The sequence below is a fragment of the Schistocerca nitens genome, chromosome 2, assembly GCF_023898315.1.
Source record: "Schistocerca nitens isolate TAMUIC-IGC-003100 chromosome 2, iqSchNite1.1, whole genome shotgun sequence".
Lineage (NCBI taxonomy): Eukaryota > Metazoa > Arthropoda > Insecta > Orthoptera > Acrididae > Schistocerca > Schistocerca nitens.
Window position 1 is genome coordinate 609,838,687 of NC_064615.1, and position 16,356 is coordinate 609,855,042.

General features: G+C 36.6%; 1 protein-coding gene across 10 annotated transcripts in view; it reads right to left on the bottom strand.

The window, feature by feature from the left end:
• The window catches only part of LOC126236693 (oxidation resistance protein 1), a 785,360-nt gene that overhangs the window by 190,243 nt on the left and 578,761 nt on the right, over positions 1 to 16,356 (bottom strand). For all 10 annotated transcript variants that reach the window (XM_049946190.1, XM_049946189.1, XM_049946188.1 and 7 more), the window contains one exon: positions 12,268 to 12,407. In XM_049946190.1, the coding sequence (XP_049802147.1) occupies positions 12,268 to 12,407 (140 nt within the window). The remainder of the gene's footprint in view (positions 1 to 12,267; positions 12,408 to 16,356) is intronic.

The following is a 16,356-nucleotide window of genomic DNA, read 5'->3' on the forward strand; positions in this document are numbered from 1 at the left end:
AAAGTATCACAAAAATTTCTTTAGTGTGAAAACTTAAATGAAATATTGGATATTTTAATCAGGACAGCAAGAGAATAGCTTAGTTTTTGTGTCAACATCTGCGTTGCAACTTTACTGGACACATCAACACAGACTATTTATCGTATTTCATCGATGACTAACTGTCTGCATTATTGCTGGACATTATTGTTATAGAAACACAACAGACGCGATTCATGCATAAGGGGGTTACTACAGTTTATATAACATTACTAAACCAAACAATTAATCAGTTAAGCAGAAAGACATCCCTGTTCACCTCATGCTATGTCTTTGTATTTCTAGCTATAGCAACATTTACAAACATTGGCATATTACACATCTACTGAAAATTTGCACACATTTTAGGAATGTGTGTCCCACACATGTGACCAATTCCGAGAACAGCAGAATATGTTTGTATCACTTTATGATTCTTTGAGGACAAGAGCTGAAAGGTGAGTAGGAGTATATGGAAATAATAGGGTCACATATACAGTCAACAAACACACGGCTGTCACGGGATGGAATGGTATATATTTCAATAAGGTTTTGTTTTTGTATGTATGTTTGTACAAACTTCTTTTCTATTTTTGAAAAATAGTACCTGTTGAAAAAATATCAAATCCTTTAAAAAGGTTAAGGTACAAGGCAGACCTGCTTATTGCAAGACTGATTACCTCCCATTACTAATGAGCACAGTGTTTCACGTACAATGAAACGGCTGCCTCTGGCACGTGGAAGAAACAGTACCTCAGCAGGCAAACTGTGATCACTGCTCCTGACAGCTGCTTTGATACTGAAGGACGTGGTGTATCAGCTACAAATGGAAAAATGGAAAGTGCAGGCTGAAATATCAAAAATATTAGGAAAAGAATAGATTTCTACTCACCATAAAGATACCACGTTTAGCTGCAGACAGGCACAAGTAAAGGACTTTATACACTTAGTTTTCGGCCAATGCCTTCTTCAGTAAAGAAAAACACATACATATTCACACAAGCAAGCACACCTCATGCATAATGACTGCTCTCTCTGGCTTCTGTGGTTAGAATGCAGTGGTGGTGTGTCAAGCGGGAGCAGCATTCTGAAGTGGGCCGGGGAAGGGAAGAGATAGCAGGGTACTGGTGGGAGGAGAGGAGTCCGTGCTGCACGACACGTTGTGTGGACTAGACAGTGGCCAGACAAGACTGCATAGTGCACTGTCTCGGCGCTATGGGGAAGGGAGGGAGGGGATGGAGAGCTGAACAAGAGAACAGCAGAGATGGGCAAAGGACTGGTGGCACTGGCCAAGAACAGAGTGCGATGAGGGTGGGGGACAGGAGTTTGAAGGGTGGTAGCACAGAGGGGATGGAAATTTAGGGTGGAGGGTGTGAGGACAGCAGGTTACCTCAGATTGTGGCTGGGATGATTACAGAAGCAGAGAATGCGTTTTAATGACAACTCCCACCTTGTATATGAAATGGCTGTTTCACTAATCCCGATGAAGGCTTTTTTGGCCGAAGCTTACTTCTTCGATAGTCTTTTTGTTGCGCTATCTGCAACTCAGCATCTCCACCATATGATGAGTAGCAGTCTACTCTTTTCATAATACTGCATTATTCCATCCTGGATTTTGCATTGTTTGATTTTACCCTTTTCATAATATTGCGTTTATCCCATCCTGGATTTTCTATTGTTTATTTTTAATGTGTTTACCATAAAGACACAGCACTTTGTTTCACTTTTGATGTGCTCGTTTTTAACCATTTCACCTTCCTCTCCTATATAGGATCTCTCTAGCATGTAAGGCAAGGTGAAAACCTCTTTGGGTGACAATCAATGACTTTTCTTTTAGGTCTTATATGCATTTGTTCTTCAACAAAGTCCCTGTTTAGGTCAATGTACTTAATCTGGGTTGGGTCAGGAAATCTACCAGTTATTTCATGCAAGTCTTTCTCATAACTAGCCCTTAAGGCAAAATGCACTCTATATGCTTTGTTCCCATCAGCCTATTGCAGTTACAATTTCCAATGCCATATGATGCTCTCTCATTATTTTCACTGCTTCTTGCAGTTTTGGGAGGTCTTTCACGTGGAACATCTTTAAGATAGGTATGGCAACATTAAATTTTAGTCACTCATTACTCAACTGTTAAAAGTGAAGAAACTGGATCAAAACCTTGATCAACTGAGTGTATTTCCAGTGGTTGTCAACTGATGGAAACTAATTTGTGATATAATATATACCTACAAAAAACACATAGCAAACTTTTACTTTAAATGGGAATTTTGTCTACGTAAATGAAACTGCTCATGTAATTTGTACTGAAGTTAATGCACAACAACCATAAGCATATCAAATTTTGTTTCCATTACAATCATCGTCTCTGTGCTTATCCGACAACTTTTCAAAATGGCTCTGAGCACTATGGGACTAAACATCTATGGTCATCAGTCCCCTAGAACTTAGAACTACTTAAACCTAACTAACCTAAGGACATCACACAACACCCAGCCATCACGAGGCAGAGAAAATCCCTGACCCCACTGGGAATCGAACCCGGGAACCCGAGCGTGGGAAGAGAGAACGCTACCGCACGACCACGAGATGCGGGCGACAATTTTTCACCTTGTCCTTTTATGTATAAATGGTACTTGTATGTATAAAAATGACATGTATATTCCATGTACTATTTACTATGAGGAGGAGAAGCATTAGATGACTAAATTTACAAAATTATGTTAAACAGAAAATGTATCCTAGATGTGGTAAAATTAGAAGGTGCAAAGATCTATTTTTATGACATATGTAATACACAGTTCCATCCTGCAGTTGTGGAAGAGCAAAAAGTACGAGATAAAAATTTTACACCAGCACTTATTTTGTTGGTAAACAAGCATTTAGCCAATTTCAAAGTTCAATTAAGCCATTTCTAAGCATATAAAATTATTTAATATGAGCATCCATGCGCTACTCGACAATGTTGCTTAATATATTTCTATAATCATTTCTAACTGATCACGCTACTAACTAATGAAGTCTTCAGGGAAGCTTTATACTGATAAAACATGCAGCAGATATAGTCATTAAAATTGGCTCTATGGTAAGTTTATTCAAAGAGAAGCAATAAAAATCATCACAGTCAACTGTTGTTATTAATTTAGGTGGTGGTGGTGGTAGTGGTGGTGGTGATTATTTGTTATTTCATGAATACAGTGGAAAATTCTTACTAAACAATTTTCAAATGCTTACAGAAATATGAGTTTACAGAATGAATAACACTGTTAAAATGAATAACATTTGTTGACAGAAAAATTTCTAACCAAAAGATCTTTCCCAGCCCCTGACTAAACCTGCACATGAAACAACTGTCTTTAGAACGTTGGAGGCGTAACTTCTCACTATCCAGATCTTATGTGTGAAAAACATAAGACCAGTATAGGTTAACACAATTTCCTGACATAATGAATTTGACAACATACTTGGAATATCAGGCAAGTAGTAGTGCTTATGAATCACAACGTGTTGGTACTGATCACAATTTGTTGGTAAGTGAGCCAGGAAAAACAAAAAGTGTCACACTCCCTGAACTGCCACAGATTATCAATAAACTTCCTCATGATTCAGCCAGTGTGTTAAAAGGAAAACCATACCAAAATCCCTACAACAGTTTTTGAGATTAGGCTTCACATACAAGAAAACACACACTGCGTTTTTGTATCTGGTGCTATCGTTGGTCACCCCCGTATGCAATACAGTAACAATGAGTTGGTGGCTGTTGTGATTTTAGTTTTGACTGTGCAAATATGAGTGAAGTAGTCACAATCACTTTGTGGTGGCCACATCGTATGTGTGTCTTTTGCATCAATGCAGTTCTCAAGGGGGTGAAATTCAACATTTTTTAATAATACTCTTGAGCTGATACAAATATTCTCAAATGCTAACAAATGTGTTTAAGTCTTAGGAATATACTTGAACACTCTAAACACAACTCAGAAACAGTGCACACTTCGGTAAAACAAAGAATGGTTGTGTGGGAAAAGTAAAGGGAGAGGGTGGAAGGACCTACTTCAAACAAACAAATCGTCAACTATAGAATGCGGAACAATGGGAAGATAAAAATATGTACATTTATTGATACAATGATGAACCAAGGCAAAATGTAAACTTTGCAACAGAATTGCTAACTTCATGTAATGTTCCTGGTACACACTCACAAAAAAGTTTCTAAACAACATCACGGAAGTGGCTATATTAACTGGAAAAAGAAATGGGCAAGTCAGTTTCCATGCCAGCAATTCCACTCATTTCAACTAATTTACCTGTAACCTTTACAGGACTCCAATTTCTGGCAATATAGAGTATAGTATGCCTATAAAGAAAACACAATGGAACAGATTTCAATATTGTGGAATGAATTCAAAAGAATCCTGTTTCTTCCATGGATAACTACATGCAAAGTATTCACCTCAAGGGCAATCACAAAATTTATTCATTTTTGAAACTGAAAGTTTAAATAGAAATGAACTACATGCAAAGTATTCACCTCAAGGACAATCACAACATTTATTCATTTTTGAAACTGAAAGTTTAAATAGAAATGGAGTTTATTAGAATAAACTTTGAATTAAGTTAGAAGCTATACAAACGAGAGAATCAACTGCGCCTTTTCCAATTCAGAAAACAAATAGACAAAAGAAGAAAAACTGAAATGACATCTTTTGAATATAATTTACATGGCTGATTTGAATACCACCAATCACCACACTCATCATTTTGTTGGATCATTTAACAACAACATTTAACCTGTTATCATAATTTCGAGAAAAAAAAAAAAATCCAATATGCTGTTTCAACAACAATATTATGCAATAGCACTTTTAGTGCAGCTCAACACTAGAAATCAAATGGTCAAAAATTTCTGAAACAGCTAAACTATTCAAACATTTGTGTTACACTGAACCTTGATGTGCACAGCTCCATAGAAACACTTTAAATTATCATTTGTAGAGAGATTAAAAAAAAAAAAAAAGCACATCACCACAACTAAAATATGAATTTACAGCATCAAAGTGATCAGACAAAAATAAACAATGACATATCTAAGTTGTGGGAAAGGATGACAACTAAGACTTTACATCTCATTAGAGATGATGTGTAATTCCAAACTGGGAAATGACAAAGAATGATATCAGCCATGATCTTTTGAAAGAAGCATCTTGGCTTTCGCTTTAATTAATTTAGGGAAGTCACTGAAGAATTAAATCTGGACAATCAGCCACAGATTTTAAATGCCACTGTCCTAAATATCAGTTGTGAGATCAGATGTACCATCATCTGGTAATAATAATATGAAAAGGATAGTTGCTACTCATCATATAGCAGAGATGCTGAGTCACAGATAGGCACAACGAAAAGACACCCCCCCCCCCCCCCCCCCCACACACACACACACACACGCACACACACACACACACACACACACACACACACACACACACACACACACACACACACACAGAGAGAGAGAGAGAGAGAGAGAGAGAGAAGAAAGCCTTGTTGGTCAAAAGCTCACTTTCAGACAGACTTTTTGTCATGCTTATCTGCGACTCAGTATTTCTACTAAATGGTGAGTGGCAACTATCCTTTTCATAATATTATTACATTCCTTCCCGGATTTTCCATCATTTGGTAATAAATATACAAGGTAGGAAACTGCTTTTCAAATGTTCAGGATACAGGGAACTTTTACAGCTCAATATTATGTAAGAAACAACATGTATTTCTTTCTGGCACTGTTTATAATGTATATGTTTAACAGATTTTTTGTTGGTATCAGGTAATGCAGCACACTTCCTAAACAAATTAGAAGTATTTTGAATATTTTTGAACCCGCTTAGCATTACTAAAAAAATTACAAAGAAATGGATGCTATTTTTTCCCCAAAATGTTTTGTCAAATTGAGGTACCATTTAATCCAATGTTATACATTTGAAGGAGATCAAATTTTTACCAGATATGCATGACATGATGGCTGAGGTACTAGACCTATTTAATTCCACCTATTATGTATATTACAATGACTAAAAAAATATCACATCTTACATTTTAATTTTTATAATTATTTCCTAATAAAAATGTTATTTTTTCTATAATTTAGTTGATTCTGCCATAAAGCTTAGGTCTACTACATATGTATGGACTATTTCAAGTTACAGAAAAAAAATTACAGCAACGCTTTATAAAATTTAGGAAATATTTGTAACTGAATTATGAAAAATACAACTTGCGGGAAATTGCAAATGAAGATGTAATTAAACTGTGCTTCAGAACATTCCTGAAGCATATTCTTCATCCTGCAGCATTTCTTCATCTTCAAGCTTCCTCCTGGCATTTCGTTTGAACTTCTTGCTTCTTTTTTAACTTTAAGAGCAAATCTTTCAGCTTTATGCACCTGTTGCCTGTCACGCGCAAGCAACTGATCTTCCATATTAGAGCCATATTTTATGCCTAAATTTCTCAGGACTTTCAACCTTCCTATCACTCCACCTAGTACACCAACTTTTAATGTATTTAGTTCTACAAAAACATTCTTGGGTAATCTTTCCCATATGCAATGGTTGAAACTTTCATTTGTATTTTGAGTGCTCCCAGGAAGACATTTACTAAGCAAAACAGGGTCACTCAGGTCTCTAAAAATTGGTTTTACTTCGTTCATAACAGGCTCAGGAAGAGAATGCTATGTGGTATATTTGACCACTTTCTTTTGCTTTTTGGTAACCACACCAAGAACCTGCTCCTTTAGGGTAAATTCCTTGAACATGGTGGTCATCTGTCGACAACTTATCAAAGTAGGTGGCCCATACAGCTTTTCTCATTGCTGTAACATCAAGTGCAACAGTAATGTCCCTGGTTCCACAAATATTTAGAGTTTCTTCTACTACACGTTTCATAGATGCTTTAGACACAGTTGTCAAGGCACCTAAAAGTATTTTTATGTACTTGCTGAACCTACTGGGAGGAGGAAGGGCCATCAAACCACAAAACATTTAAGCAGCCTTTTTTCCTTTTCCTATTGGATGCACTGCATACACCAACTTCAAATTCACATCATATGAATAATGCACAATGTTCAAAGTCATTTTCGAGGTAGATTTATTGCAGGACCTACACAGAACAACTAAACCCTTCCTGCTACTTTGTTCTTCAGTTATTTCCAGACAGCCTACACCATCACTTTGTTTACATTTCACCACATTATTTATTGAAGAAGATAAGATGTCCACATCAACAACAACAAATCCACTACAAACAGCATCATTGTTAACACAAAAATTTGAATCACCAGGAGGCATGCCTGTGGGAGTTTCTTCCCTGAATAACTGATACATAGGTTACTTTCAACAGTGTGGCTTGCTTTGTTTGTGAACTGGTTACCACAAAATTTCCTTTTATTGAATTTCTTGATGTGTGGCATTGTTCATATTTATTGCACACTAAAGGATATGTACTTCCACGAATATATGTAGCACTTGGGCAACAAACATTCAGTAACGTGAACAAACTGCTTCAGCAAAACAAAAATAAATACCAGCAAAGATAACCATTTACAGACACTAAAAACCTGCACTGCTACCAACATATACAATGTTTCATACATATAATTGCTGGAAACAAATTCACAGTTCTTTTTGAAATAATACTGGTTTGTGAAAAAGAAAGAGGGTGGTGTAGCATACACACATGACCATAACTTTAGAATTTGGTATATGTAGGTGCTTTTTCATTTGAAACCCTATAATGAATATATCAATATAATCAGGAAAGACTACAAAATTTAATAAAGTCACTAAAAAAATTTCGATTTTTCTTCCATTTATAAGTACACTGTATCCTTAAGAGGGTAAGCAACTAATTCTTCAGTTTCAAAGGAGACACGCAAGGGCAAAAAGGGAAGATTTCAAACCTTTTTTCTCTTTTTCTGCGAGAGGGAACTATTCGTTTCAGAAAGCAGCACCTAGGTTATTCTCTCTCTCTCTCTCTCTCTCTCTCTCTCTCTCTCTCTCTCTCTCACCCGCCCCCTGTTGTCACAAACTTAACATCTTGTAAAAAAATGTGTATAAACTTAACCCCTGCAAGTTTATGTATCCATGTAGGAGTCTCATTGCCACACAATATTTTTAATGCCATACAGTAGTTCTGAGCATCGGGGGAGGGGGCCCTAAGAAGATTATCACACTGCCAGGATAATGAACTGTTTATCAAAGTTCATGCCGAACTGTCAAAAGAATGCCACACACACCACCTGTACAAGAAAAAATTATTCTGTATTTGCACAGCTATTTTCTTTATCATTCCCCTTTAAACTTTTAACTGTATTTTTTTTTTTTTTTTTTTTTGTAAATGGTGGTATCTCACATACACATCTGCCTGAAAAACTATATAATAGATACATATTTCAGTTCAATTGTTTTACTGTTAGTAGAAGTGGGTTATTTCTTCACTGCAGTATGCCTCAAATCCTTCACTAATGACATTACACTGAAGTAATCCACTTGTGAATGTTTTATTCAACAGAGCACATGCAATGTGACACTTTATTAGTGCAGTTCAGGTTGTAAGGGCAATCAGTCTGATCCAAAAGGATGCACTTCTGGTCATGTTGCTGAAGATGCCAATGCCTTCCTGTGTCATACATAGGTTGTGGACACACTACAGGGAGACAGGTCAGTAGGCAAGGAGAGTTGGACAAGATTGCCAATGCATTACAACCCTATGGGAAGACTGATATTTGGCGATCTCTGCATTGTGGCATGATACAAATGCTGCCAGAGCATGCCAAGATGATCTCAGAAGGGCCAGTGGAGCTGCTGTGCCCAATCAGATTGTAATGAACAAGTTACAAGAGATGAACATATGACCTGGACGTCCTCTTCAACTAGCCGGCTTCATACTACACCATCCTGCAGCTCCTCTTCAGTTCTGCCATTCCCACATCGACTGGCAACTTCATCATTGGCAAAACATGTTATTCACATACGAATCTAGATACCCTCTGATGCACAGTGATGGCCATGTTCGTGTGCAGAGACCCATGGTGAGCACTAACTGCCAAATGTTGTCCAGAAAATTGACAGATTTCCTAGGGTCTGTGATGTTGTCAGAAAGTTTCAGTGTTGATAGCCATATGGATCTCGTCATTGTCTGTGGTCACCTTACTGCCCAGCAGTACGACAAACAGATCCTGCTGGACCACACGGTGGCTGCAGCTTATGGTGTTAGCCCTTAATTCTTTCTAACCCCCAGGGCCCACGTGGTGGGTATCAGCAGGGATGTCAAGCAAAGCCTGCACGTTAAAGAAATGGAATGGCCAATGGCAAGTCCCGACCTAAACCCCATTGCACTTATGTGGAACGTGCTTGACAGACGTGTTCGTGGTCGTCCTGTTCCATCACTTGGAGAAACAGAAAACCTGGAAATTTATGAAATGGTAGTCAGAACATGACCTTGAAAACGAGTTCCGTATGATCCTCAGGGAAGTACCAGATAAAAACACTTGGGGGGAAAAAACAGTACTTTACAAATGTGCCATCTTGTTGATTCAAAAACAAGACTGTTCCGCCCCTACAGAGGAAATACACATTGCTGGAGTTCTGTAAGAATGGAAGTTACGGAACTGAACGCAAAGACTATCATCCGCCTCAGAAAATGCATTTGCAGTTTGCTGCTTCATTTGCTATAACAATGATACTTCTCTGTGCACAGTATACCCTTGTACATTTTTATTCATATTATTTTGTACATCATTTTCACTTGTGAAGCAGGCCTACTGACCTCTTACAGTTACGTTTTATTTTACACAAATTTAAGCATCTATTAAAGAATTTCATTTCGCATTCAGAGATTTGAGTCTGAAGTCTTATCTGAGGTAAGGAGCATTTGTTCACAACTTCGATCAGTCCACCGAGGAGGCTACATATCTTTGCACTCCAGAACAAAAGATTTTCTCTGTCTCATGTATTACCAAAATGGTTAGCTACACATACATAGGGATAAATTGATACAATGTACAAACAATGGACACTTACTTGCTGAAAGTCTACAAATTTCTTCGTACTTTTTAAAAACTGCTATCATAAACTTTAAAACAATTTCTGATCTTGTTTGGCTTCTACTAAACACCACTGACATGGTTACATATTTATTGTGAATTCATACAATAAACTTTAATGTCCTACTTCAAAATGAATGCAATTAGTGGGTAGTTACTTATATTGCTTTATTGTAGCTAGATCAATCTCTTACTCTCATCATACACAGATAGTATCTGAAATTGTAAGAAACTTGAGTTTCAATTAAGTTATGTCCAATTTCATGCATTTCAACAGGCTGTCAGAAATAATTATATGCATATAGAGTAAAAAGAATAACTTGTTTAAAATCCTACAAATTGAAAGAATTAATTACAATGTGAATAACACAGGAATGAAATAGAAAGGTACTTCTTCCATATTTATAATTCCAGTGATGTTTCTCATTGCAGCATTAGGGTGTTGATAGTAAGAAGTAAAAATTTTCCTCACTCATAGGGTCTGCTATCTCCTCCCATCTCTGTAACTGTTGTAGTCGTATATCAATTGACTGTACATGCTTACAAAGTTCAATTAGTAGAGTGCTGTTTCAATCACGTATAATTCATCTCTTCATATCCATAGATTTTTTTGTCGTTGTACTAACAATAAATATTAAAATGATTAATGGTGTCCTGTTGTGACACACACAACTGATTAGTAACTCCAGCACATTAGCAATAATACTTATGATCATTTCAGTAATGTCAGATGATGAACAGAATGCAAATTTAATCTGGTTTCAAGCAAATAACGCAATGCAAGTCAATTCAGTTTATTAAATAATAACAATAATAATAATGGCAGACCATTAAATACAATGAGTTACTAACTAACTTTCAAAAGAAAAAACATGTCATTAAAATTAATTACAGAATTTTGAAAAAGTTTCATACTTTCAATTAAAAGGAGAACCATGACCTTTGTGACACTCATACTTTTCATTTAACAGTCTGGGATCAACAAACTGTTCCACATATATTAGTTTCAGTTTAGGAGTCAACAAGAATCCACCCTCAGATCTATGCTTGTTACAAATGAAATCCTCTGTTTCTGAGCCAAATAGCCGTCTCCACATGCCAAAGGAATTTTAAATCATCCTTGGCCGTGTCACTTTTGGGAGTTGATTGTTTAGAATTTTTGGGGGAAATGTGGTGCATTTTCTAATTGCTTTTATCTGCAGAAAAGATAACCATAAACAAAATTTGTTAAGGCATATCATGAATTGAAATTTCCTGGCAGATTAAAACTGTGTGCCGGACCTAGACTCGAACTTGGGACCTTTGCCTTTCGCGGGCAAGTGCTCTACCAACTGAGCTACCCAAGCACGACTCACGCCCCGTCCTCACAGCTTTACATCTATCAGTACCTCGTCTCCTACGGGACGGGGCGTGGGTCGTGCTTGGGTAGCTCAGTTGGTAGAGCACTTGCCCGCGAAAGGCAAAGGTCCCGAGTTCGAGTCTCGGTCCGGCACACAGTTTTAATCTGCCAGGAAGTTTCATATCAGCGCACACTCTGCTGCAGAGTGAAAATCTCATTCTGGAAACATCCCCCAGGCTGTGGCTAAGCCATGTCTCCGCAATATCCTTTCTTTTAGGAGTGCTAGTTCTGCAAGGTTCGCAGGAGAGCTTCTGTTAAGTTTGGAAGGTAGGAGACGAGGTACTGGCAGATGTAAAGCTGTGAGGACGGGGTGTGAGTCGTGCTTGGGTAGCTCAGTTGGTACAGCACTTGCCCGTGAAAGGCAAAGGTCCCGAGTTCGAGTCTCGGTCCGGCATACAGTTTTAATATGCCAGGAAGCTTCATATCAGCGCACACCCCCCTGCAGAGTGAAAATCTCATTCTGGATATCATGAATTGCTTGTGACATACGTATATCTCCTCTGTTTATATTTTTTATCTACTTGTTTGCTTAGCAGTGTTCTATCACTAATCATGATACTTTTTATTTTTAGAGTAAGTTTTTTATCATTAAACAGAATAATTATGTGAGTACATCAGAAAATTTAACAGCTGCTAACATATCCAACATAAAGTGTGCCGAGTACAAAATGTACAGTTTATTTCAAAATGTACAGTAAGTACATAAAGAATGTGTGAGGAAAGGAAAGGTGTAGAAAAAAATAATGATTCTACTTACTATCAAATGAAACAAAAAGTTCAGGCATGTCCTCAACAGACACCATACTACGGTAGTCCAGCTTTGGAGCAACAGGCTTCTGCGGTGGTGCTGATCGAGGTTCTTGTTGCTGGCGGATGAAAGTCCCAACTGATGATCGCCTGTTGAACAAGATACACTTTCTGAAACATGCTCATTGACCCCAAAACTTTATCATATTACTACAACTTAATCCCATTGGAGTGCACTTCTGGTGGCATCACTTAACAGACTAGTCAGTCTGAACTCTTTCGTTTAACTTGTTACCTATCTGTTTTCATTTTCACTTCATCTTCATCTTTTACTCCTACTTCTTTAAGTTTCATAAACACTAAAATCAATTGCGCATTTTTGAATGATTTCAGAATCCATACAAGAAGACACTTCGTTCTTGTTACTGTAGATTTGCCACTTCTTTCACTTTTCTGATGTTTTTCTGGTTATATTCTAAAGCAATTGTTCTCTGCCTGTTTCTATAACAGCTACTGGCTGTATTTAAAATAACATCTCTCATATCTGCCAGCTTCCTGTAAATGTATCATGATAAATCAGACAAATTACAGAATACATCTAAATATGTATCTGAAACAAGAGCTTTTTAATTTATGACAGCTGACATATTTCAATATTACTCACGTTCATTCTTTACGACGTAATATTTTTTTCTGTCAGACAGAGTAATTAAGACAATTTCAAGTTACTACATTAGTGACGCTTCATTTAACAGAAATTCAGTAAAAGGATTCCTTAACTGTAAGAGGTACCATCTGGTTAAACGAACTTCTCCCACCAAGATACTAGTGCAGGAATTCTGTAGTCACATAAATACCTTCTGACCTGAACAAATTTCTCTAATCTCATTTAAAAGGAATCTCAATAAGTGAAGTTTTCCACTAGCAAAACTATGGTTCAAATGTTATTAACATATTATAATCATACAAGAAAACCTTGTGATTGGAGCTGAAACTGGAAGTCTTGTAGGGGAAACATGTCACTGACCAGTTTTCCCCTTCAGGAGGTGGAATGTATAGAACCATACCACCGATAGACATACAAAAGAGACATACTACCTAGTTTTCAGAATTAATAGTTCATTCATGATCGAAGGAGAGGGAGGGAGGGAATGAGAGAGAGAGAGAGAGAGAGAGAGAGAGAGAGAGAGAGAGAGATGTCCTGGAAAAAGTTAGAAATGAAGGCCAATACACTAAGACCACAGACTGAGAAAGACCCAACTGTCACCCAATTGTCCCTCTTTTCTCCAAAACAAAGGAACTATTAGTTCCGATAGCAATGTAGTGTGTCCCTTTTATGCATGCGTCTATTTGTCTATCAGTTGTATCATACATTTCGCCTCCTGAAGCAGAGTGATGGCCAATACTGTCTCATAATTCACTGCTTTCTTCAACTGACTTTTCCTTTTAATACAAAGAAATATGTAGTTGGACTGCTGTTCTTGTTGTATGGAGCCTTGCTCTCTTATAAAAGATTGAAACAAAAAAAGGTTCCTAACTTCCAATGTTCAAGATTGCACCCAGTATGTTATTTTACTTCTTGACACTCTCATCTCATTGAACTTAAAACTCAAAGTGATGCAAAATGTGAGAACTATGGATTTGATCTAAAGACAGATTTGTACTTTCCTGCGGCTTTTCAGTTCACCTTGCTGAATTTACAAATTTTATTCAACCAATGTAATTTGATTTATGTTGAATAAATCACTTCTCTGATTCTCATTTACAAAAGACTTAATGGAATAAATAGTTAAACACATCTGTTGCATTTATTGTTAGTGTGTTTTATTTCTCCTATTCCTCTCTCATTATCTGTCACAAAGTTTTGAAGGTATTCACAAAGCATACTTACTTTTCATTGTTCATCGTTTGGTAAAGAGAGCGAAGTATCTGTGCTGAAAATATCTGGTAAGTTGGGCTATATTTAGTCAGTATTAAAAACAACCCTATCAAACACATTTCACACAAATACCATTCTGCAGAACAGTACTTATTCTGATATAAATTATTTCATATATCTATTTCACTAATACACTACTGTTGCATCACAGAAAGACATTACATGACTTGTTACAAAAAATTTTGGATTTGGGAAACGAAATGCTTTTCACACAGAATATACATGCGGTTACAGCTTTGCTCTTGTGCAGGAGTGCTAATCAGAACAACACTGTTTTTCAAGAACACAGGTCTGGGTACAAAACATCAAAGCTTACTGGCAATATTCTACAAGACACCTTGTTGGGCTTTAACACAAATTTGTGGCAGCCTTAGAGGAAACATTTTTTTTACAGATTGTTTTATATTAACAATGAATCTTTGAGCTTGCAGCTACATAGGAGTGCAGTACACAACATTCACAACACTACAAACATTCGTGCATTATGTCATATTTTCTAGTTATACTCTTAAATTAATCGCAAATTTTTTTAGTGGTCATTAAAAACAATCCTGTAATCTGCAAAAGCATATAACATAGAAAGTTGGAACTGCTCCACCTGCTATGATTGCTCTCCTGCTAATAATGACTATTTTTTCTTTGCCCAATTATCACTTTAAGTCACAGTATCTATGTAACACATATGTAGTATATACCTGAACCTATCAAAACATTAATTAGCCTTGCCATACTTATATTTATTGTTCCAACTATTATTTTCAATTACTGATACTGTTAGTGTATCAAGTTTTAGTGGAAACCAGGTCAATGAAAAGATACTGAGAACTGAAGTTACTATTAACAGTATGCAGCAGCTGATTTCGAATGAGCTAATTTGTTGTTTTTAATGTATTTATGCCTCTCATTAAGAAGAATGGGATTCGGACTTTACTGCAACATATTCCTTCCTGAAGCTATTTAACTCACCAACTAATTAATGTTGAAGTTGGGAAACACCTAAATTTTCCATCGCAGATTTAGCTTATGTACTTTTAGATTCCAGCTTTTACTACCGAACTTCTGCTGCCCCAATTTTTATGAACTGAATGACATGCTGCACTAAGTAATTAAGCTATTAATTAAGAAATTGCATAATTTATCAAAAATTTTAAGATAGCTGTACTAATAAATGGGTTATTCCCAAGCAAGCATACAAAATGTAAATAAATAATGTAACAGTACTGCCTAACAGTTCCAATAACCATGATTTATTACTTGAATAGCCACCTATGGATTATCACTTTTATTTAATGAATACCAGCAGGCCAATGAATTCTGTGAACAGATTAAGCTGAAGAATAACAATAATTACACAACAATATAATATAGCAAAGGAAATTTTGTAGTCATTTCCTCGAGAATTAAACATACACAGCTCAATACCCTGCTATTGGGTGCGATTCCATTTACAAAGGTCAAATAGTGTGCGCACATTCACAATGTCCATCATATAAGTTTTTAGACCCACTGAAATTCACAAGTAATAATTTCTTCAAATATATAGTGGTGTGTGTATTTTACAGCTGAATGTATTTCTCTTCAAGCAAATTCATAAATAAAGCAAGTCAGCAAATATTTCTGAAAGTAGTCCTGTAATTACCAGAGTTCTTGTCACAAAACTGATCTCACTGGTTAATGAAAATCCACCAAAGTCTGAAGATGTGTACTGGAAACACTTGTTGTCGTCATCAGTTTTTTCCTCCTCCTCCTCCTCCTCCTCCTTCTTCTTCTTCTTCTTCTTCTTCATCAGTCCACATTGGTTTTGTGCCGTTGTGTGTGCTAGTTTGTTCCATGCAAATATTTTCGTTTCTGCATACAAAATGCATTGTACATCCATTTGAACCTGCTTACTGTATTCCAGAATTGGTCTCTCAACAGTTTTTACCCTACTCATTTACCACATTAACTACTCATTGAGGCCTCTGGACATGTTCAATCAACCTATTCCCCTGGTAAGTTGGAGTGTACCAAAATGCTTTTTTCTTCCACTTTCAATTGATTACCTCTTTATCAGATGAGCAGATTGAGCAAAAAAAATTTTTAACATTCTTGTGCTGCACCACATTTCAAAAACTTCCATTTTCCTTTTGCCTGTACAGTTTATTATTCACATTTCACACT